Below are 24,212 nucleotides of genomic sequence, written 5' to 3'. Positions count from 1 at the left end.
AGGAATCTGTGGAAAAGAATGTGTGAAGTATATTACCAAATGAAATACACAAAACAGTCTCTAAGAAAGAATTTAATATATTAGAGATAAAAATAGCACTTTCTTTAACCACGAATCCTTATTGCATTTCACAAGTCATAGAATGATTTGACTTAAAGGGCTGCTAACCTGACACCATTGGATATACATTCTTACTCCAGTTTATATACTGCGGAGGGAGAGATTTCCATAGATCAGCTCAGCTCTCATTTTGTTTTAGGAGACCAATTCCGTGACAGACCTCCCCTCCCTCCCACACTTTACCTTTCATTCCATTAGCACTTAGCAAGGACATTGCTTTAACGAAGAAATACATTTATGATAGGCAGATACCTAGAAACATAACCAAAACATGTTCCCAAGAAAGAAACTGGGTCATAAAACACATGAGCAGTCTTATAACCATCAAAACCTATAACGCTCATCGTTTTTGCAAACTTCGCCAAGAGCAGAAATTTGTCACAACTTCTAGAATCTACAACCCCCTTTTTAAATCAGTCATTTTAATGGGGGCTCTTACAGGTCTTATAACAATCCATCACTCAATTGTATCAAGCACACGTACATATGTTGCCATCAGCATTTCCAAAACATTTTCTTTCTGCTTGAACCCTTGGTATCAGCTCCTCTTTTTTCCCTTCCCATCCTCTTGAATCCTTGATTAATTATATATTATTATTGTTACTTCACATCTACATTGTCCGTTATTTCCCTTCACCCACATTTCTATTATTCGTCCCCGTGGGGAGGTGGGTTATATTTCCAACCTTGTGATCAGCCCCCCACCTCATGATATTATTACTCCCACTACTGTCCCTGAGGGGTTTATCTATCCTCGATTCCATGTCGAGAGCTCTTATCTGTGGTAATGTACGTACTCCGGTCTGGCAGGATTTGTAAGGTAGAACTGGGTCATGCTGGTGGTGGTGGAGGAGGGGAACGGGGACAGGAGCATTCTGGAACTAGAGGAATGTTGCGTGTTTCCTCGGTGCTATACTGCACTCTGTGTAAACACATTTTAATCCAGTGGGGTCTTTAGCAGCCACTATGTATTTCTAGTGACTTAATTTGGAACTTGGTCAAAGTACTTTAATAATACTATCATATATTTGACAATACTACCTTTAATATTTTTTACCTTGGACTCTGTTTACCTTTAGTTCATTTTATTTCTTGTTTTAAATAAGGAAACATGATTTTAATTTTCCATTTTAGTTTAGTAGCTTTACTTTTTGTTATTACTTTAATAGTTTGGGAGTGAAGCTTAGATTTCCAGAGAAGCATATTGCCGGACTATCCATTCTGTTTTGTCTTTCTTCCTTTTGAAATAAAAATAGCTTATGGTTTAGTGAGGAACAGATGGATGGGCGGCACCAACAACCCAAACACACCGCCTTTAGGTTGATTCCGACCCATAGGGACTACCTACGACCATGTCTAACTGCTTCTGTCGGTTTCTTTGACTAACTCGTGACAGGAGCAGAAAGCTTCATTTTTCAAATTGCTGGCCTTGCAGTTAAAAGCCCAACACATAACCGCCTACACCACCACGGCTCCTGTGCTGTCTAATGGTTCTCATCAGGCCTTGGGCCTGATGTTGGGCATTTTCAGTTTTCTGGGTGACGTAGCTGTGGCTGCGAATCAGGATCACCTGGATGGCGGTGAGTCCAGGTGTGGCTGACAGACACACATAAATATGTTAAACTTTTCAAATTGCCTTCTCAAAAGAATAAGGCAAAACAACTTTGGTAAAATTATTCAGTTTTCTTGTAAGTTTGAACCAATAAAACATTGATCTGGGTCATTTCAGAGTGATTTGAAGACATGGAATCCACTTTGGGGATGTTGATATCTGGACATCATTATAACATTATTAGGATGTGTTGTATATTGTACACAGGAGCCCTGATTGGTGCAGTGGTTCTAGCATTCAGCTGATAATAACGAAGAGGTTGAGGGTGAGAATCAGTCCACTACTCCCTTGGAGAATGGTGTGACCACCTGCTTCCGGAAACATTTACAGCCTTGGAAATACAGCCTTTGAACACTTTCTTTTCAGGTCATTCTTTTCTGTTGCTATGAGTTGGAATCAACTTGAAGATACCTAACAACAGCTTTTGTATTTGGCCTATTTTGCTTTTTATGGTGATGCTGTAAAATCCATGTACTTTCTTGGATCAATAAGGGCTATGAAGACTGCGTGGCTCTTAATCTTAGTGTGAAGTGGTAGCGTCTTAACTTTATCAGTTCAATATCAAGCTGATCCCTGTGAGGTGGAGATCAGGCATATCCCCACTCTCTCCAACCCTTTTTACCAATTCTGCCACCAGCCACTCTTCCCACGGCATTCTCTACTACAGCGTTGGGTCTGGTAAGCCATTGCAGATGGCCACACGAACTCGTAGACCATCCTCCAGTTAAGTAGCTTGTGAAGGAACAGGGTTACAGCTTGGGAGCGAATCAGGAAACCAGTAGGCAAAGTCTCCCTTCTTCAGTACAGGATGACTTTCTCTGCTCCTCTCAGTTTTGCCTGCCTCCTCTAGGTCTGCTCAGGACAGGCTCCTCTCGGCCTTGCTGCCTGTCACTGCCAGCTCTGCCGTGGGACCCCTCTTTGGGACTGTTACCATCTTCCCTGTTGCAAACCTCAACCTGTGTCAGAGTTCTTTTAGGAGGCTCCTTTCTATCTCCCTCTCATTTCTCATCGCATATTTGTCCCTTAACTTTATTCCTGCCTCTTTCTGCCTCTAAAAAACATCAGTGGGCTGGCCACTTAAATACACAAAACTCCTGTCCGTTTCACCAGGACCATAACTAACCCAAAAGAAAAACCTCATTGCCATCTAGTGGATTCTGACTCATGGTGACCCTGTATGACAGGGTAGAACTGCCCCTGTGCATTTTCAAGACTGTAACTTGTTATGTAGAAAGCCCCATCTTTCTCGTAAAGAGTGGCTGATAGTATAGAACTTCTGACCTTGAGGTTATCAACCTAACACATAACCATTACACCACCAGTGCTTCTATATCTGACCATCTGGCTACAAATGACCCTCTCAGTAGGCCACAGACACGTCATTTGTATGGTAGGCTACAACTCACTTCATTTGCACAGTCTGTTAACCAATCCCTGCAAGTTGCATACTAGTCCTATAGCAAGATGCAACCCTGAGTTAAACAGTATTACACTTCGCTGTTGCTGTCTACCCAGAAAATGTCAACCGACCTGGACAAAAGTAACACATTCTCTGGGGTAGAAACTAGGGCAACGGTTTAGGGGAAATATTTTCTTAAGCTCTTTTCCCAAAGACCCAAGGCAAAAGGTCCATAAAAGAACCCAGTTTCACCACATCTTGGTAAATTGTGTTTCATTAGGAACTTTGCTCTTTTTCTTTAAGTTGACATGTTTTTGACACTGATTTTATATTGTCTTCTATTTCCTGTGCCCATAAATATCTGTTGTCTTCTGTAGTGGTGCTATAATACATATGCTAAGTGGATGGTGTTAACTAAGAGAAAGAAATCCACTCTCACAGTTCAGGACGTAAGGCATTGAAATTTAGGGCACCGGCTCTGACAGAAGGGCTTTCTCCTCAACTCTGTGTCTTCATTTCTTGGTGATCTTATGTGGCCTGGCATCTTCCCCAATCTGTGAGTTTGTTGTTGTTTTTGCGTGCACAATCTGCTTTTTTATCTCTACTCCACTTGTGGAGCTATAGTAGTGCCTTATTAACATCAGAAAGAAATTATTCCCAATGCGTTACAGGTGTCTTACTACCATCAAATCAATTCTGACTTGTGGTGACCCTATAGGACGGAGTCACATTGCTTCTGTGAGTTTCTAAGAATTTAACACTTTATGCAAGCGGTTCTCAACCTGTGGGTCGTGACTCCATTGAGGTCAGAGGACTCTTTCCCAGGAGTCACCTGATTCATAACAGTAGCAAAATTATAATTATGAACTAGCAACAAAAATAATTTTATGGTTGGGGTCATCAACATTAGTAAAGGGTATGTATTAAAGGGTCATGGCATCAGGAAGGTTGACAACCACTGCTTTATGGGCATGGAAAGCCACATCTTTCTTCCATGGAGCCATTGGTGGCTTCAAACTGCTAACCTTGGGGTTAGCAGCCAAATGCATACCCCCCTACACCATCAGGTCTGATAGCAGCTGTAGGGTTTAGTATTTATAACACATGTTTGGGGTGTACAGTTCAAGCCATAACATTCTACCCTTTGCAACCCCTAAATTCATGTCCTTCCCACTTGTAAGACACCTTCCCCATCATAGGCTTTAATCACCTCTTCAATCTAAAGTCTCATCTTCCGAGTGATCTAAGTCAAATATGGATGAGACTCGAGGCATATTCAATCCCGGTGCAAATTTCCTCTTCCTTTGTGAGCTCGTGAAATGTGGAACACACATTACCTGCTTCCAAAGGACAAATGTGGGACAGTCACAGGTAGACAGTTTCATTTAAAATAAATAAATAAATAGATAAATAAGGTGGAGAAAAATAAGGGATAGTGGGCAATGAGCAAGTTTGGAATCTGGCAGAATAAATGGCATTGGCTCACCAGACTTAAAAACAGTCCTCCATTCTGGACCATCTAGGCAGGGACCCTGCTCACTAGACTCTGGGCGTTGACCATATTTTCTAGAGACTGGGAAGAGGCCCCTTAGCTCGGGGTTTAGCTATGTCTTCCTGGCTCCCTGGAATGACAGCTCAGCTCCTTCAGCCTTGGGCGGCTCCTTTGTCCTGTTCCATTTCTGCAGTGATTCTCACCCCTTAGCCCTGACAAGCTCTGCTCTCCTGACCGTTGGCCGGAGCAGTCTACCTCCTTAGCTCAAGGCAGCAGCACAGTCCTCTTGCTCTTTGGACACTGTGAATGTCCTTAATGTTACAACAAAAACTTTATGGAATTTTCTCAATCTTTACGTTCTGGTTTTATTTTAAGTCCTTCTCATTTTCTCATCTTTTATCTTTGAGTGGGGCTCTTTTTTGTTGTGTATTCTTTTTCCCCCACAACCATTTTATGGAGAGCTAATACAGATACCATATTATTCCATAGTTCAAACATATCAAGCAGTATTGTACAGTTGCTACCACAATCCGTTTCAAAGCATTCTCTTCCTTCCTGGACTCCTTGACATCGTCTCGCTTTTACCACCCCCCCCCACCCCCCCATAACCACTGTATTCCCCAGAAACCCTTATTCTACTTGCTGTCTCTATAGGTTCATCAAGCCTGGGTTTCATATACAGAAAATCGACAAAGCTGTAACAAAATTTCAAGAGGGTCACCCCCAATGACAAAATACATCTAAGATAAATCCTAATACGAACAAACAAGTTCCTCTGTAGATCTCGCAAATGTACCTTGGGCTCCGACTGTCATCCACAGCCTTCAGCGAATCAGAATCTCATCCTTTAGGCTGGGAGTCACATGGACAGGTCTTTTGTTTCAAAATCGCCTCAGCCAAATATCCACATCCATCGCTTGTAAGTTTTCCCAGACACCCAACATTTCAGTTTCATTCAGACAAGCTGTGTGCTACTGCATAAAAAGCACCATCCCGCCAACATCCAGTCCTCCTTCCTCATTTGCTTTTTAAGCCTCATCGGAAGCACACTAACATGTACATTTACAGCAGTGTTCGGTCCTTTGCTGCATACGTATTCTCTAAGTTGATAGAGACTTTTCTATGGTGCTCCTCGCAGCAAAGAGAATGAGCAGGGTTGCTGTAAACTTGGTGCCTGGGGCCTGACTGGCCAGCATAAAAGCATAGAGTGGAACCGTGCTTTCAAAAACTGGCTCCAAAGTGACCCAGACTTTTCCCCAGGTTTATTACTGGTCAGGAGATAGGAAGCTATCCTGTGACCCTGAAAGCAAACAGTCAAGCCAGTGGAAGACACCATTGTCACTTCAGTCTATAAAAAGCTCATCGAGTGAAAGAAATCAGAGATAAAGATGATGCTCGTGTTTTTGTTTGTTTGTTTGCTGGTTTTATGTAAGGGAATGGTGCATTTGGAGTGTGTTCCACCAGGGCAAACTGTTAATCAGGCTTTTATTGAAGAGGTTCTGAAAAGATTGCGTAACAGTGTGCAACAGACTGGCTTTGCCACCAGGACACGCAGCCATCTCAGTGTACCAGTTTTGGGCAACAAACAGCCTGCCTCTCTTGCTCCACTCACCTTACTCACCTGACCACACGCCATGCCACTTCTTTTTGATTCTGCAAATGCAGAGAGACATGAAAGGACAGAGATTTTACGATGGAAAAGAGGGAAGAAAGAAACAAGGGAAGTGCTCTCAGCCATCCATACAGATGTGTTTGAAAACTGTTTCCAAGAAAGGAATTGTAGATTTGACAAATGTATTAAGTATAATAGAGAGTATGTTCAAAGTGATGTTTTTCTGTAAAAAAAAAAAAATTAAATATATAGCATTGAAAAATGGCGGAATTCCCATTCTCTCACTCTGAACGTTACATTTAGAAAATACCTCACCTTAAAGCACAGTGCACCCCTGGTGAACTGTTATAAGGTGCACAACTTGTCCCCAAGAAATTAAAATATACTGACAAATGTCTGAGGTGGTTAGCCATAAACCAATTAAGGATTAGAATCCATCTGGTAAAAGTGAAACTGTTATCCAAATAGTTAATATTACACCTCTTCTTGACAGTAATTAAATAGCAGGCACCTGCTCATCCAGAAGAGAAAGCAACTCATTAAGACAGAGGTTAAAAGGGGGAAATGGGAGGGGCTGGCGAGCATATCACTCTTCCCAAGAGGCTTTGCTTTTGTGATATGGTCACCAAGAAAAGGGCTCTGCTGCACCTGCCCCCCCCCCCCCAGCTTCTCGAATGGTAAAACCTCCAGTATTGGAGCACTTAATTCAGCAGTCTCTCAGCTTCCTAAGCACTAGCTGGGACAGAGAGAAAAACAGACATGATGGCAGATAATTAAAAAATAAGGACTGACATTTACTTGGGGACAAGTAAAATATCAGAGGAAAATTGTAAAGTTCTGGCATTGTAAAACGCATGCAAGTCTGAGAATTTCCAAAGTCTAATCATCTCTTTTTCTCCCCCCTTTTTTTTCAGGTGTGTCCTCTTTAAGTATTCAGTTTGCCAAACTCCCAAAGGGACTAAAGCATTTGAATTTATCCAAAACCTCATTATCACCTAAAGGTACAGTATCACTTATTTAACACTGGATCTCTTGTGTTCCTGCTGCACCATACTACTGTTGATAGTTAGTATTATTATCCCATTATGCCTGGGTTTAAAAATATACACACAGGGATGCAGTTTATGGGACAATTCCTTTATCTTTGAATTCCATTTCCCCAAGTGCTCCCTCATATTCTGGTGCTCGGACAGGTTGAAAATAAAGGGATTATGTCATTTGAATTCTGAATGCCTAAAGTTAAGTACTTCCAGAGGAGAGATTAATTCTGGAATACACATGCAATCTCTAACCCTTTCCACATGTTTCACCCATCTCCCTCCAGCCGCGTCTCACATGACCAGAGGCAACTGGTCGTGTTTTCTCTCAGTTTAACCTTGGAGAAATAAGTAGGGCATGTCTTAGTTTTGGTTGTCCCGCATATATTCGATATGTTGCTTGCTTCAATGGAATCATTGGTCCTAACTGATGGATCACCACTGTAGGTGGACCCTTGGTGTTTCCCATCTCTGGAAATTCCTTCCTTAGATCCAGCCCTAACTCTATGGACTCCCTCATCTCAATTGCTCACCAAATCCAGTTATTCTGTTAAAGTAACAATTATTCTGTTAAAATAACCCCTCCACCCACCCGAAGAAAGATGCCCAAAACCATGGTGGTGTAGTGGTTACAAGTTTGGTTATAATCAGAAAGGTCATGGGTTCAAAACCACCAGCTACTCCACAGGTGACAGACGGGCTTTCTACTCCTGTGAAAAGTTCCAGTCTCAAAAAAAAAAGAGGACTTGATGCAAAGGGCTTAAGTGGAGAGCAAATGCTTTGAAAATGATTAGGGCAAAGAATACACAGATGTGCTTTATACAATTGATGTATGTATATGTATGGATTGTGATAAGAGTTGTATGAGCCCCTAATAAAATGTTAAAAAAAAAAAAAAGTTCCAGTCTCTGAAACCTACAGGGCTAGTTCTACCCTGCCCTATAGGATAACTGTGAGTGGGCATCGACTTGATGGCAGTACGTTGGTTTGTTATTTTGGGGGAAAATATGATGCTTTCTATTCATTAAAAAACCTACATTTTTAGAAACCCACAGGGAACATTCTATTCTGTCCTATAGCATCGCTCTGAGTTGATGACATGAGTTTTATTCGGCTCTTTCATTGTTTGTTAGTCTAACAGCATAGTGTTCTGATCTCATTTCACGTTAGTTATGATTGAATGATGGTTTTCTCTATCCATCAATCATGTTGGGGGGGGGGTCGGGGAGCAGTGGGTAGTTCAGTGGTAGAATTCTCTCCTCCTTGAGGGAAGCTGGTAAATCTGCTGCACAGACCTCTTTAGAATATTGAAAATCAAGGATGTTACTTTGGGGCCTACGGTGTGCCCGACCCAAGCTGTGGGGTTTGTCAATGGCTTTATATGCACGTGAAAGTTAAGGAAGACCAAAGAAGAATTGGTGCCTGTGAATTGCATTGCTGGAGAAGAGACTATTAAAAATACTGTTGTTGTTGTTGTTGTAGTCAGGTGCCATTGAATTGACTTCAACCCATAGCCACCCTGTGCACAACAGCAGGAAACACTGCCCGGTCCTGTGGCACCCTCACAACTCTTGCTGTGCCTGAGTTCATTGATGCAGTCTCTGTGTCAGTTCATCTCGTTGCGGGCCTTCCCCCTTTTCACCACCGCTCCACTTTGCCAACATGATGTCCTTCTCCAGGGACTGGCCTCTCATGACAATATGTCCAGAGGATGGAAGACAAAGTCTTGCCATCCTTGCCTCTAAGGCGCACTGAACTCCTGCTTCTTCCAGTACGGATTGCTTTGTTATTTTAGTAGTCCGTGGTTCTTTCAACATTCTCCTCCAGCTTTGGACTGTTTGCCACTGGTTTTTACAGTCTCGGTATTGTGAGAATATTAATAGTTGATCATGTGCTCCATAGGTATATGTTAACTCTTTATAGGTTAGAGTTTTGCTTTCTTTTTTTAAGTTGGATTTTATTTACTTATTTTAAACACCACAGAGTACATAGAGGAACATGGTGACCAGTTACCCTTCCTGGGGTAACTTTTGGTTCTGAGGTCCCTGCCCCCCTCCAAGTGTGGTGAGAGGGTGGGAGTAGGAGGTGATGATTCCTGTTTCCTGGTGAATGAGAATGGCCAAATATTCCCTTCCCACACTGCTCACCACATTGTCACCCCATTGTTCTCTGCCACAAAATCTGTATACGTTAAAAAAGTACTCCCTAAATGCAAGGACACTTTGGTCCCATAACCCAGCATTCTGTGATGCTCACCTTCCCAAACAATCACTGAAGACAAAATGGGTACATAAGCAAATGTGGTGAAGAAAGCTGATGGTGCCCAGCTATCAAAATATATGGCATCTGGGGGGGGTCTTAAAGGCTTGAACATATACAAGGGGCCATCTAGCTAAGAAGCAACAAAGTCCACATGGAAGAAGCACACCATCCTGTGTGAACATGGATCAGGTATCAGTTATCAGAGACCCAGAACAAAAAATCATATCACTGTGATTGAGGGAGAGTACGGAATGGAGACCCAAAGCCCACCTATAGACAGTTGGACATCCCCTTACAGAAGGGTCACAAGCAAGAGCCAAGCCATTCAGGTTGCAGTATAGCACCGATGAAACCTACAACTTTCCTCTAGTTCTTTAATGCTTCCTCCCTCCCACCCACTATCATAATCCCAATTTTACCATACAAATCCGGCTCGACCAGAGCATGTACACTGGTACAGATATGATCTGGAACACAGGGATTCCATGACAGATAAAGCCCTCAGGACCAATAATGAGACTAGTGATACCAGGAGGGTAAGGGGAAGGTAGGGGGAGAAAGGAGAAACCGATCACAATGATCTATATTTAAACCCCTCCCAGGGGAAGGGACAACATAAACGTGGGTTAAAGGAGTCATTGGTCAGTGTGAGACATGAAAAAATAATAATTTATAAATTATCAGGACTTCATAAGGAAGGGATGATGGGGCAGGGGTAAAATGAGCTGACACCAAAGGCTTCAAGTAATGAGAAAATGTTTTGAAAATGTTGATGGTAACATATGTACAAATGTGCTTGACACAACGGATGGATGTATGGATCTTGATAAGAGCTGCATGAGCCCCCAGTAAAATGATTTAGCAACAACAAAACAAAAGTGTCTTAGGAATAGGTGTTTGTTAACATAGCACTAAAAGAATTTCAGATGGCCCTTCCTAAATATGTTTTCTTACAGTATTTCAATTTTAAAATTGACTTCGTCAAAATTTTCATGGTTCTTATAACTGTTCCCAGAGAATCGGAAATGTTTTCAAATTCAAATGAATTCACATTAAATTTCAATTTTAAGCTTTTAGGGAGTGACTTTGACTAACATGAAAATATCTAGATTCTTGACTCTATGATTCAAGATTTTTTTTTTTTTTAATTTTCCAGTGACACTTCCACTGGCCTCCACATACCCTTTCTCTTCCTCGGATGTTAGCTAACTGATAGCTCTCTGGATTTCTAGCAAATGTGCTGCTGGTTGCTAGATTATGTCAAGGCAGGGCCATGTGGTACCACCTTTTCCAGCTGTAAACATGCCAATAATGGGTGTGAAGACGGGTCAGAATCCCCAGGCAGCCAGAGTAGAGCAATGGCATGTAAATCTTGGTTGCATCGGGGTTGTAAGAGCCCTGCTATTTGCCATCCTACCCTTCTGGAATTTCCTGCCATGAGGGGGCTGATTAAAACAGGCCGCATGTGAGTGCATGGGCTCACAGAGGGAGGGGGAAGCGGAGGGAGCCCTTCAGTCCAGGAGCATGAAGCAGAGCTGATAACAGGATTCTCTTCTGGTTCCGGTCCCACGTTGGCTGACTGCCAAGCGCCTACACTTGTCAAGGAATATTTTGCTGCCGGGACTAATTTGCTCTTCTAATTTGGGATTTATTTATCCAGTTTGGTTATACCTCACTACGGAAATTATTTTACAAATGATTTTTCCTGATGAGAGCCTGGCATTCTCAATATGTTTTCCATGCAATTATTACATGAAAAAAATGCACGAGTACTATGCGTATCAGGAAGTCGGTCACTTAAAGAATTGTATAAGGTACATAGAGACATGAACTTTTGTGTGGAGATCATTTCAGGTTGCTCTTTCCTAACACAGTCCCAGTGAACCAAGCCACCTCCTTCATTGGCAATTCCTGGCTTCCTACCTCTTTGGGTAGCACTTCCAGGATTGGGCTTATTTGAATGTCTGTCTGCCCCACTGGACTGAGTTTTAAGAAGCTGATGCAGCGTCTTAGTCCTAGGGTTGCCCTACCAGAAATACTACAGTATTTTAAAGTCAAAGAACAATTGTATTTTAATTCCTCACATTTCCAGAGGTTAAAGGTTCCATTTCCAGGTGTGACTTTAGTGGGAGGATCTTCCTGGTTGAAAACTCCAGCATTTGGTGGGAGTTTTGTGGCATGTGTTTCCATCTGTCGCTTTGCTGTTCTCATAACTCAGAAAGGATGAGGGCTACAACCCCCTGCGCTATACTGTGGCTTTATTAACAAAAGACTGCTGTAGGGTGGTGCTTCAGGGAGAGGCCTTTGTGGAGATGGGGTGTAGAGTCGGGCACATACAGCCCTCAGCTCAGATACTCCATGCTAGCGATTCAGTGATTCAATTCCAACTCTTAGCAACCCAGAAAAGCAAGATAAACTCCCTCTGTGGGCTTTCCAGGACCGTAACTTGTTACAGGAGTAAAAAGCCTCATCCTCTCTCCTGGAGCAGCTGGTGGTTTAGAACTCTTGAGCTTATGGTTACTAGCCCAACATGTAAGCTGCTTTACCTACAGGGCAACTTTTAAAACAGAAAAACACTACTGACTAGTCAATTTCAACTCATAGCAGGCTTATAGACCAGAATAGAGTTTCCCATAAAGTTTCCAACACTATAAATCTTCATGGAAACAGATTACCACATCTGTCTCACTCAGAACTGTTGGTGGATTTGAACTGCCAACCTGTCAACAGCCCAGTGCTTCGCCCACTGCATCACCAGAGATTCTAGATATTTTCCCTGGAATCCCTTACTAATCTTGTCGACATAGCTAGATCTGGCTCATACTGGCAGGCCTGGCCCCTTGCTCTATGCTCAATCCAAATGTGGATTAGAACCCCCCTTCCCATTTTCTTCTTAGTATATTGTTCAGATAGACTATAATTTAGAAAAATATACTTTTACAAAAGAACAAGAAAAGCTATATAATTTTAAAATACACATTCAATTTTTAAATCACCATACTTCTGAAATATTTTGAATTGGAAAAAACAGACTTCTAGTAGAGATGGGTAGCTTTTCTATACCATCTCTCTATTTATCTACAGGATAATTATCAGTAATGTTCAGAGTGCCGTGGCCTCTCCAGACTCTAAATTTGTGACCAGATTGTTCTGGGTCTCCATTTTATCTTGATATAAATACAACAACAAAACCAAAAAATTAACAGATGCTGTCAAGTAGATGGGGCTCATGGGGATCCCAAGAGTATCAGAGTAGACATATGTTCTGTGAGGTTTTCAGTGCATGACATTTTGGAATTACATTGCCAGAGCCTTTTCTTTAGCCTCTGGTGCTTGGAAGCTCTGCTGAACTCAGAACAGAATGAGTGGTGTAGGCTCTAGCATCATTGGGACTCAAAAGGTACCACAATACCAGAAACTGACAGGTGGTAGGCCTATAGCACCCATCATTCAAAACCAAGCTCAAACTCAATGTCATTGAGTGAATTCTGGTGCATAGCCATCCTATAGGGTAGGGTAGAACCGCCCCTGTGAGTTTCTGACACTGTAGATCTTCATGGGATTAGAAACTCACTTTCCTTTTGCAGAATGGCTGGTGGTTTTGACTGCTGACCTTTATGGTTAGCAGTCCAGCATGGAACCAGAGATCCATTTTATATAGCCTCTAATAAACCAGCGGTTCTCAACCTGTGGGTCACGACCCCTTTGGGGATCGAATGACCCTTTCACAGGGGTCTCCCAATTCATCACAGTAGCAAAATGACAGTGATGAAGTAGCAACGAAAATAGTTTGATGGTTGGGGGGTCACCACAACATGAGGAACTGTATTAAAGGGTCATGTCATTAGGAAGGTTGAGAACCACTGATCTAAATCACATCTATTCCCATTGAGTCGGTTCCAACATGCAGTGACCCTGTAACTTCTACTAGAAAGTGGTGACCTTATAAAAAAATCCACCCATCAGAAGATACTGTTTGACCAAGTGGTTACCTAGGCCAATTACCATGACCCACATCCACCAGAACACGGCTCCTTCCTTGCCTTCCACACTTGCCTTCCCTATTTTCTGAGGTACTATGTGTCAGTTTAGTTATGACACATTGATGTTATATATGTAAATGATGGCTAGTCTTTAACCAAAAGGTCCACTTTCCTATTCAGTTACTTCTTACGTAGGTGGAGATTCCCTCCTCAATCTTCATAAAATCCAGTGTGATCCCCGGTGTTATCCAGAGTGTACTACATTAAGTCGGCGAGCATAGTCCTGTATTAACTTCCTGGTACTTTAAGAAGCCTGAAGCGTGTGAATTTGGGCATGCCTCATTTAAACACGGCTTCATTTAAGCCCTAAGCCAAGAATCACCTGGCAGGATTTAAAAGAAGAATGAAAATTGTCCACCCGACTGCTTGCATCATTCAAAGAAAACATGCTTTGTAGCCAGAACAGAATCGTTTCTTTCCTAGAACACCAAGTAGGTGGCGCGAAATGGAGTGCATTCTGTTCTCTCCTCCTCAAAGAGATGGTTGTACTTATGACTAACTTGTTCTTCCTGAGGGCGTAGCAAAAGATGACACAGCGGAGAGCTACCTTTGTGGGTCTGTGCTGATGGCTAACTTCAGTCCTGCAATTTGGACTGGGCCATCTATAGAAACTGTCAGACCTCATCTTGTTTCCTGGAGCGGGAATTGAACCTGGGTCTTGTCTCTGTTGCAGGGGTGAATAGCCTTTCTCAATCACTCAGTGCCAACCCGCTGACCGCCACCACCCTCCTCCACCTAGACCTCTCAGGGAACGTCCTGCGTGGAGATGACCTCTCGGTAGGTTCACTTTTCCTTGCTCCCACCACCTAGTCAGTTGTACTTAATGGACCTGGACGCGCGTCTAGACATGGCTTTCTAATGTATCACCTTGTCTTTTCCTCTAATGTGAGATCATGAAATAATTTATTTCCAAGGTTAAGTGTGTTCAAGAAAATTTGGCAGTCTTCATTAATTAAATGTAGTCCGTTATAAGGGCTCCCCCTCCCCCTTCCTATAATTTAGTGATGCTGAAGTTCTAATTCTTTGGGAAATTTTTTTTCTGAGGGTTGTTTCTTGCTTTGATTTAAAAATATTACTGCAACTTTTTAAATGGCCGGAGAAGGAAGATGGGTAATAAAAAATGATTTCATTGTTGCCCAGTGTTGTGGCGGACATCGTCTGTTTTTAATGGTCTGTAAGTGGAAGGGGAGTTGGGACAAGGGAGATTCTGCCTCTCAGCATTCCTGGCTGAGTCAGAGTAGCAGTGGGTTCACAGTCTGTGGGCGTTTATTCCATGAGTACATTTGGGGAGTGAGGTTAGGAGGAAACTGGGGCCACTCTTGAGAGTTGGAGGACACAGGTTAAAAGCTTCCCCTCGAACTAACAGGATTTGTAATGAGACGAACTCAGTCATATGAAAGTTTGCCAACACTTATGTGTAGAGTGGGTTATGCAGGATATCCTTGCCACGTGTGCTGCACCACCCCTTCTGGTCCTCATGAGTAGAAGAGAACCCAGTAACGATAGGCTTACACAAAGGGGACATCTTTGAAGGACTTATCTTTTCAGTCTATAACTTTGTGGGACTTATTTGTGTTTTTCTGCTTCCCCTTCCCCATCCGCAGGGGATGTTTCCGAAGTCCTTATTGTAGTTTGGTTTGACTTCCCTTGGCTGGCTTTTGAAATCAGTTACACAACACCGTTTTTTAGGGTGCTGTTTTTCTGTCTCTCTTCAAGTTCATTTGTCACCTTCTTTTCCCAAGGAATAGCACGGGGTCTGATGTGAACTGCCTAAAACATCACACTGACAGCCTAAGAGAACACAGAGGGAAGGTGTGTTAGTCTGGGTACATTAGAGAAACAAATCCACAGAAACTCATATATAAGAGAGAGTTTTATATAAAGGTTAAGTGCACATCAAGAAAACATCCCAACCAGTGCTGCCCAAGCCCACAAGTCCAGCATTAACCCATATGTCCAACATCAATCCACAAAGTCCTCCTCCATCTCACAAAACACACACTATGACGCCAACTGCAGAAAGAAAGCCGAATCAGTGAACATGTAAGCATCTCAGCGCTGGCCGGGGTCTCCAGAAGGCTGCTCCAGCACCCAGGGCTGCATTGGAGTAGGTCCATGTGGCTTCTCCTCGGGGATGTCTTGCAGGAAGTGAGCCTTGCCAGCTAAAGCAGGGAACTGCTAAGGCAGCTGCACCCTGGTCCAACCATCAGAAAACAAGAGACCCGAGAATTCCAAAGGCAAAGCTCACCAAGCCATTTATCCCTCCGCCCTTCAATTCACCCCACATGTGTTTATCGGCCAGCTTGGCACAATAAACTAACTACCTCAGAAGGATACAAGAAGCCACTGAAGGTTAAATAGAAAGCTCTGCTCAAGTAGCGGCATTAGTAGTCATGGCAGGCAAAGTGGCCCCAGACTTCTTTCCTGGCCAGGGTAGATTTTGCCCCAGCTTGCTCCTGGCCAGCGGGGAGCAGATTCATGCCTGTGTGAGAGAGGAAGCATCCAATTTCCTGAGAGATCCTGGGAGTTTGCAGCCAGAACTTGGAACCACCTTGCTTTTAGGGAAAACAGCCCCGCTGGGCCTGTGCCTTTGAGGTGGTGTTGACCAACTTCCGGGAGAGTAGAGCTTCCCCAGCTGGCTGCCCAGAGTAAGGCCACCCCAACCTTCCCTCTCCAAGCCACTACTAAGCCTCATTGCCATCACATTGATTCCCAGTCATAGCAGCCCTGGGGTGGAACAGAGGACAAGTGCACCATAAGGTTTCCACGGCTGCAGTCCTTTTGGAAGGAGACTGCCTTACCTTTCCCCCATGAGCAGCTGAAGAGACCAAATCAGCAAGCTTTTTGGTGGGCCGCTCTACTTAACCACTCTATCACCAAGTCTACTTTCAAGCCCACTCAAAAACTCACTGCTGTCTAGTCAGTTCTGACTTTCAGTGACAAGGAATAACTACCCCTGTGGGTTTCTGAGGCTCTTACCTCTTTTGGGGAGTAGGTAGCTTCATCTTTCTCTCACACAGCAGATGGTGGTTTTGAACTGCAGACCTTGTGATTAGTAGCCCATCATATACTCCACAATGCAACCAGGGCTCCGAAGTCACTAGGCTTGATCGGAAAACATACAGTAGGGTCAGCACACAGACCTGGAACCTTCTATTGGGTTGTTTGTTTGTTTTTCTTTCATCCTGTTGTATATCTTTATAAGTAGGCAGGATGAACAATCCCAAGGAGAAAATAATGGGATTGGTGGTTCAGTGGGGGGGGGGGTGGATGGGAGAGGAGGAGGGGAGGGGGTAGCCAACAAACTCGGGGATAAGGGAATAAGAGATCTAAAATTGATAACGAGGAAAGCACATAATGCCCGGTGGGGTTCAATCAAGTGCAATATATCCAAGAGGAATTACTGAGACCTGAGTGGAAGGTGAGCATGCTAGCGGGATAGGAGGAAGGTGAAAGGAAATAGAGGAAAGAAGAAGGAAGCAAAAGCTCTTTATAGAGGTATAGTTGTAGGCATGTATATATGTAAATATATTACTTTATAATGAAAGGGATAGAGGCCAACATATATTTATAAGTTAAGTATTAAGAGAGCAGATGGACTTTGGGCCTCCACTCGAGGTCTCCCTTAACACAAGAATACTTTGTTCTAATAACCTGACACTCTTTGATACTCACCTTCCCAACACGATCGCTGAAGACACAATGGGTGCATAAGCAAGTGTGGTGAAGAAAATGGATGGTGCCTGGCCATCAAAATATTTAGCATCTGGGGTCTTAAATTCTTGAAGTTAAACAAGTTGCCATCTAGCAGGGAAGCAAATAAGCCCACATGGAAGACGCACACTGACCTGTGTGATCATGAGTTGTTGATGGGAGCAGGTATCAGGTATCAACAGATTCAAAACAAACAATTACCTTGATGTGAAAGAGTAGGGCTGGAGTGGAGACCCAAAGCCCATCTATAGATGATTGGACATCCCCTCACTGAAGGGTTACAAGAAGGGACGATTCAACCAGGGTGCAGGGTAGCACCTACAAAACACACATCATTCCTCTAGTTCCTGAATGCTTCTTCCCCTCACTACCATGACTCAGTTCTACCTTACAAATCCAGCTAGACCAGAGTACATGCATTGGTAAAGATAAGAGCTCTTGACACATGGAATTCAGGACAGATAAAACCTCAGGAACCATAGTGGGAGTATCAATATCATGAGGGTAGGGGGATAGTAGGGGTGGGTGGGGTGGGGGGAAGGAGAGAAAGGGAGAACCCATCACAAGGTTGGACATATAGCATCCCTCCCCCAGGGGAACGAATAACAGAAAGGTGGGTGAAGGGAGAAAACAGACAGTGTAAGACAAGAAACAACAACAATAATATATAATTGGTCACGGATTCACAAGGGTGGGGGAGGGAAGGGAAAAGAGAGGAGTTGAGGAGAACAACAGAGAATGATCTCTTTCATTGTTTTGATAGCCTTGCTGAGGGCTGAGTGTAGGTTCTGTTATCCCTTGAAGCCTGAAGTGTCGTGGCTGTGCCGCAAGTTTTGTTTTGTACTGATAATAATACCAGGCCTGTCTTGTTAGACTTTGGAAGTAATTGAGGTTAGGGAACCTGGTATGTTGAAGACAGTATGGTCTGAGCCCATCGTGTAGCCCAGATTCAAATGAGTGCTTTCAACACTTTCAGAATATGATTAGCATTTTGATAGGGCGACTGCAATTCAGGTGTTATTTCCATCTCAGGAGTTAAAAATTAATTAGGACTGTTCCAAAACGATATTATAAAAGCTGAGCTAATCAGGAAAACCAAATCAAGCGTGGCAAAGGGGGACTCTGCCAGCCAGGATTCCATGCGGCCTCATTTTACTCAAACACGATTTTATTTCATTAATTTTTATTTTGGCTCTCAGGGAAGAGAATGGAATGAGCAACGAAATTCTTCTGATCCTCTTGGGAAGAGTGAAGAATGATCTTAGGGCACACTAGGCAAGGTGTTTTTAAAAACTGCCAGGGGGTGTGTATGTATGCGTTCCTAGATCCCTAATATATGTTTTTTTTTTCTCATTTCAAGTACATGTACAACTTTTTGGCCCAGCCGAATGCTATTGCTCATCTGGACCTATCTAATACAGAGTGCTCCCTGGACATGGTAATGTGTGTGTGTGTGTGTGTGTGTGTGTGTGTGTGTGTGTGTGTGTGTGTGTGTTTTATAGTACACTCTGGGGCGGGGCTGGGGGGAGGGCTGAGGGCTTCCTCTGTAATAAAGTACTTTTCATGTAACTCAGAAGAAAAAAGCTCACTGCCATCAAGTAGAGTCTGGCTCGTAGCAGCCTGCAGGTAATGTGGCTTCTTGTTTCTTTCCCAGGTGTGTGGCGCTCTCCTCCGTGGATGCCTTCAACATTTAGCTGTGCTCAATCTCTCCAGAAGCGTCTTTTCTCACCGGTATGGTCATCTGGGAATGCCTCCCCGAGAAAGCTGCAGCAGAGTGAACACCGGGTGATAAGGGTGATGGTTGTGCATGCCAAAAGAAGATTGCCTTTATCCTGTTGCCTGCAAAGAGTAGACCTTGAAAGTTCAGGCTTTGTTACCTTTAGCCACTCTGAGTTAACAGTCTTATCAATAATTGCAGCCTGTCTATATGGTCTCTGCGATAATGGATAATGTCCCATTCAAGGGCAGGCACTCTTGGTGGTAATCATAAACACCCTTTGAGAAGGTGAAGGAGGTATTTATCATGAACTTGGCAGTAAGTATGACTTGCCTCAGGGGAGCAAGAACAGTCACCTCATAGCTCATGCATTTTAATTTGTATAAACATCTAAGTGCCTATCCGCTATCCTTCTGACTTATAATTGTTTGCAGAATAACACAGCAGATGAGAAGCAGTAACAATTTATAAATAGCCACAGCTTCGAATGCCGGCAAATACAGAAGAATTATGAAAAGTTTCTCAAATGAATGAGTTTCATTCCCATTGAGTAGATCCCAACTCACTCCAAGATAAAACTATCCTCATAGTTTTCCAAGATCTTTACTCTTTACGGGGCAAGGAGACTGCCTCCTCCTTCTCCCATGGAGTGTCTGGTGGTTGCGAACTGCTAACCCTGCAGTTAGTAGTCCAAAGCATAACCACTACACCACCAGGACTTTCTTTTTTATCATTTTATTGGAGGTTCATGCAGCTCTTATTACAACCCATATATACATTCTTTGTGTCAAGCACATGTGTACATTTGTGGCCATCATCATTTCCAAAACACTTGCTTTCTACTTGCGCCCTTGAGATCAGCCCCTCATTTTTTTCCCTCCCTCTCCCACCCACCTTCCTCAAGAACCCTTTATAATTGATTTTTTTCATGTCTTATACTGATTGATGTCTCCCTTCACCCACTTTTCTGTTGTCCGCCCCCTTGGGAGGGGGTTATATATAGATCCTTGTGATCTATTCCCCCTTTCTACCCCACCTTCCCTTTCCCTTCTGCCCAGGACTCTCTCTGTGAAGTATAGCATTATTCTAAGGTATTACTACAGTACATCCCACGATAACGAAGTCTGTCTGAACTCAGAGGAGCCCTCTGTCTGACAGAGGGAAACAGTTCCTTAGTGCTTCCGAGACTGCTCAGTCTTTCTGGGAGCAGGAAGCCTTAGGTCTCTCCCACAGAGTGACTGGTGGGTTTGAACCACCAACCCTGTAGTTAGCAGCTCTGTGCTGAGCTCACCGCACCACCAGGGCTCCTGTACAAGGCATAGCATTCTTAATTATTATTACCTTTAGGTCATAAGCAATATTTGAGTCATTGAAAATAACATTCAAACTCAGTGTCCTCCAGTCCATTGAGAGTCATCATGACTCCACAGGACAGGGTAAAACCGCCCCTGTGAGTGTCTGAGGCTGTAACTCTCCTCCTCTTTCTCCCATACTTTAGTCATCATATGCTGTTTAGGAACACGAAGAATTGTTTAAAATTAGAAGTGATCTGTATATTAAGTGGTTGACTTTTAAAACATTGTACTTAGGGATTTTAAAAAGTTCATGGAAAAGTGTCCTGAGCTTCTGTTTCTATTTTCTCATGAACTTAATGAAAGCCACAAGACGTACCATATATACTCGAGTATAAGCTGAAGTACCGTATATACTCGTATACGCTGACCCGAATATCAGCCTAATTCTACCACAAAAACAGCATTAAAAATGTGCTGTAAAACTTGGCTTAAACACGAGTCTATACAGTATTTTTACAGATCCAGTTTGGTGGCATGCTTTGTTGCACATTGGTGCCTTCCAAATGAAGAATTCTAAAGTGCTGTTAGTGTCCTGAGAAGAGTCTGGATTGTGCAGTGGCTACGTGCTCAGCTGCAATGAACTAAATGGATGGCGGTTCCAACCCACCAGCCGCTTTATTGGACAAAGATGTGTCAACCTGCTTCTGTAAAGATTTCACACCAGGGCAACCCCATGGGGCAGCCCTACTCTGTCCAGATGGGTCACTGTGGGTTAGAATGGACTCCGTGGGAGTGGGTTATTGGTGTAATACTTTAACAGTGGTGTTGGTCTGCACAATAGCAAAAATTAAGCCTTGAGTCCCCAATAGATGAAGGGGTGTGAGGTGGAGGAAGCTTTCATCACTGTGGTTCTGTGGCATGCCGGAGGGGGCATCTGGCTACAGTACTGTGCACATCATCTTTGTTCTGACATGCAGAACAGCTTCCACTGGCAACCTTGCTAATCCCATTGCTGATGACAGGGACAGCAGGACAGCACAGCACAGCACACATATTGACTCCTAAAGCTTCTGCCTGGAAGTCACACCCATTAAGATTGCCCCATCCCCCTGCCCAAAGAAATTTACATGGCCACGCCTACCTCTGATGGATCTGCTCTTAGAAAGTGATGGTTTGGAAACACCCTGTTTGGGTCTACCTGGAAGCACAGCAACAGGAAAACAATATTCAAAGAATAACATTTGCTCATCAAAAAGTGAATGGGAAGATACAAGGTTATGCACCTACTACTACCTGGAACCGTATAATACCATATTTTACCAGCGTTTTCTTTCACTTAGGTTTTTTTAATTTCCTTTTCAAATTCCCCGAGTATAAAGATCTTTCTTCCTCCAAGTCTGAAATTGTCCTGCTTTGAAACCTTTGTAGACCCTCCTGGATCTGTGCTCATGAAATACTATTGCCTAGTGTGTGGCAGAGTTAGACTGCTAGCGTTCCTTCAAACACGGGGATTCATCTTCTGACTTGAGTGTCTGCGGCTCCCTTCTCAGCAGATGAACCACTGAGATGGAATGAATGACCACAACGCAGCGAGTTGAATGCTGTGTGTGTGTGGATTGTTCATTCTTTCCATCGCTCTAACACACAGAGCAGAACAAGCAAAGTGTTCACATTCCAACTTCTTCGGTTCTTGAGCCTTGTTTTTCCTTAAACAAGGATGGTGTTGCCGCGACAGTATCCCCAGCTGTTGGGTTTGATCCACTTGCTCCTCACAGTACCAGAAGGGGCTATATTTAGAGGTGTTACACATCTCCATGTGGAGTTGCGTCCTTGTTTTCATCTTGGGCTTGAACAGATGAGATTTGCAGGATGTCTGCCATAACTGAACAGGCTGTTTGTCATATGGGCTTCATGCCATTCAAACTTTCCAGGCTGTTCCTCAGAGTGACATTGGATCACAACTGTATTGCATCTGCGGCCTGCTGCGTAGACAGACGATTGCCAAATGCAGGTAGTGAGTGATCCTTAACACCGGATGCCAACCCATGAGAAAGCTCTTTAAATTGGTAGGAGATACACATCTTCCATTACTTGCCATTTCCTTAAAACCCAAACACAGGTATGGATTGGGATAAGAGCTGCTTGAGCCCCTAATAAAATTATTTTTTTTAAATAATCCAAACACAGAGTTTCCTGGGAGATCCAGGGGGAGAAAGGCCATTGACTTCATTGGCTACAAAGAAAGCCAGTCAATCGTTTTCAGGAGAGGCCTTCAGCCGGCATACAGTTCCTTAAATTGTACCACATGTGTTTCTCTAGGTTTCAGACTTTGTACTTCTTTTAACGTCCAGTTTCCACTGACTCCTGGATTCATCCTCAGCGTAGGCATAGCCAGCGCGTGATGCTGTGTCTGGGGATGAGTGGCAGCTGGGAGGTGCAGAGTGCTGGGACAGACGTGAGACCAGCCACGTGACTTGTGTTTTATTTTCCAGGAAAGGAAAAGATGTCCCCCCATCTTTCAAGCAGTTTTTTAGCAGTTCTCTGGCTCTGATGCAAATCAACCTTTCAGGCACAAAACTGTCTCCGGAGCCCTTAAAGTGAGTAGTTAATTCATTTTCTACAGAGCTTTTAAAGTTCCATTTGTTATTTGGAATGTGCTCCAGGGGTTGAAGTAAGATACACGATCTAAAGACAGAGAAGGCGGGCAAGTATGCCGTCGGACTCCGAGGCCCTGGAGTCAATTAAATGCTTTTTTATCAAAGTGAGTACTTCGGACATTATTGCAGCTTGCAGGAGAGGGGGGGAGAAAAACACTCTGGACCACAACCTTGGCTATTGCCACTTCTCTTTCATCAGAGTTAGACTCAAAAGCTCCAGTGACTTGATTTTAAGCTCTGCTCAGTCATTTATAGGCATGTTCTTATGTGTTTTTAAATCAGGGTTCTAAATATCAACAGTAGTGATAAAATCTATATACATCGTATGAATATATGTATAAGCAATTGAATAAAACTCGAGACATTTCGTTGCTGAATTACAGGTCAGTGTAAATCCTCCCTTCTTGTGACCTTTGGCTTTTTGTGTGTGCCCACCATTGTAGGTTACTGGTGAATATCCCTAATGTAAAGATGTGGTGGTGAGATACACCTTTCTGGGTCATTGAGGTTTGAGAATAGTTTGTTGTCCTTGAGATTCCTGCTCAGTCTTTCGGGGAACATCCAGAAGTTCAGTGTACCAGGGCTATAGATTCGAAATGCTTTGATCTAAAGAAGTAGTCTCAGCACTTATAAATATACATGCTGTTGGGTGTGCATGGATGCATGCCTAAGTCCTTCCTTTTCCTCATCTAACATGTAAGTCATCATTCCCCCCACTACCCCCCACCCCCATTCGGTGTAGAATGTTAAAACCAGTAGCTACCGTTCATTTTCCTTGAAAATGCCTGTCATGTCATTTGTGCATTGCCTTGTCTTTTTATTTTCTGTAAGAAGTCTGAAGCTTTTTATAACGGTGCTCCACATAATATTTTCTAAATGCCAGATCCAGGGAAGGGCTTAAGAAAGTCTGACATTATAGGATGCTTAAAAGAAAACAGTGAATTAATAGTTTCCATTAAAAAAAGAAAGAAACAGCTGAAAAGGTGATTGACATGGAGTCAATCCTATCTCAGAGTTACTCACTAGGATAAAGTAGAACTGTCTTCATAGGGTTTACACGGCTGCAACCTTGACTGAATGATCCCCAGTGGCTTGGCGGGTCAGGCATGGAGCTGCTCGCCACAAGGTCTGCCATTCTAACCCACCAGCTGCTCTGCGGGAGAAAGATGAGGTTAGCTGCCCCCAGAATGACTTACAGTCTCAGAATTCCTGGAGAGGCTCCAAGTGAGTTAGAATGGACTCGGAGGCAGTG

General features: G+C 43.3%; 1 protein-coding gene across 1 annotated transcript in view; it reads left to right on the top strand.

The window, feature by feature from the left end:
- The window catches only part of CARMIL1 (capping protein regulator and myosin 1 linker 1), a 396,892-nt gene that overhangs the window by 234,028 nt on the left and 138,652 nt on the right, over positions 1-24,212 (top strand). The window contains exons 12-16 of the mRNA XM_075533230.1: positions 7,150-7,236; positions 14,251-14,354; positions 18,652-18,729; positions 18,946-19,022; positions 22,796-22,900. Coding sequence (XP_075389345.1) covers positions 7,150-7,236; positions 14,251-14,354; positions 18,652-18,729; positions 18,946-19,022; positions 22,796-22,900 — 451 coding nt within the window. The remainder of the gene's footprint in view (positions 1-7,149; positions 7,237-14,250; positions 14,355-18,651; positions 18,730-18,945; positions 19,023-22,795; positions 22,901-24,212) is intronic.

This window comes from Tenrec ecaudatus, chromosome 1 (assembly GCF_050624435.1).
Source record: "Tenrec ecaudatus isolate mTenEca1 chromosome 1, mTenEca1.hap1, whole genome shotgun sequence".
Classification (NCBI taxonomy): Eukaryota; Metazoa; Chordata; class Mammalia; order Afrosoricida; family Tenrecidae; genus Tenrec; species Tenrec ecaudatus.
This window is presented reverse-complemented; position numbering and strand designations above follow the sequence as displayed.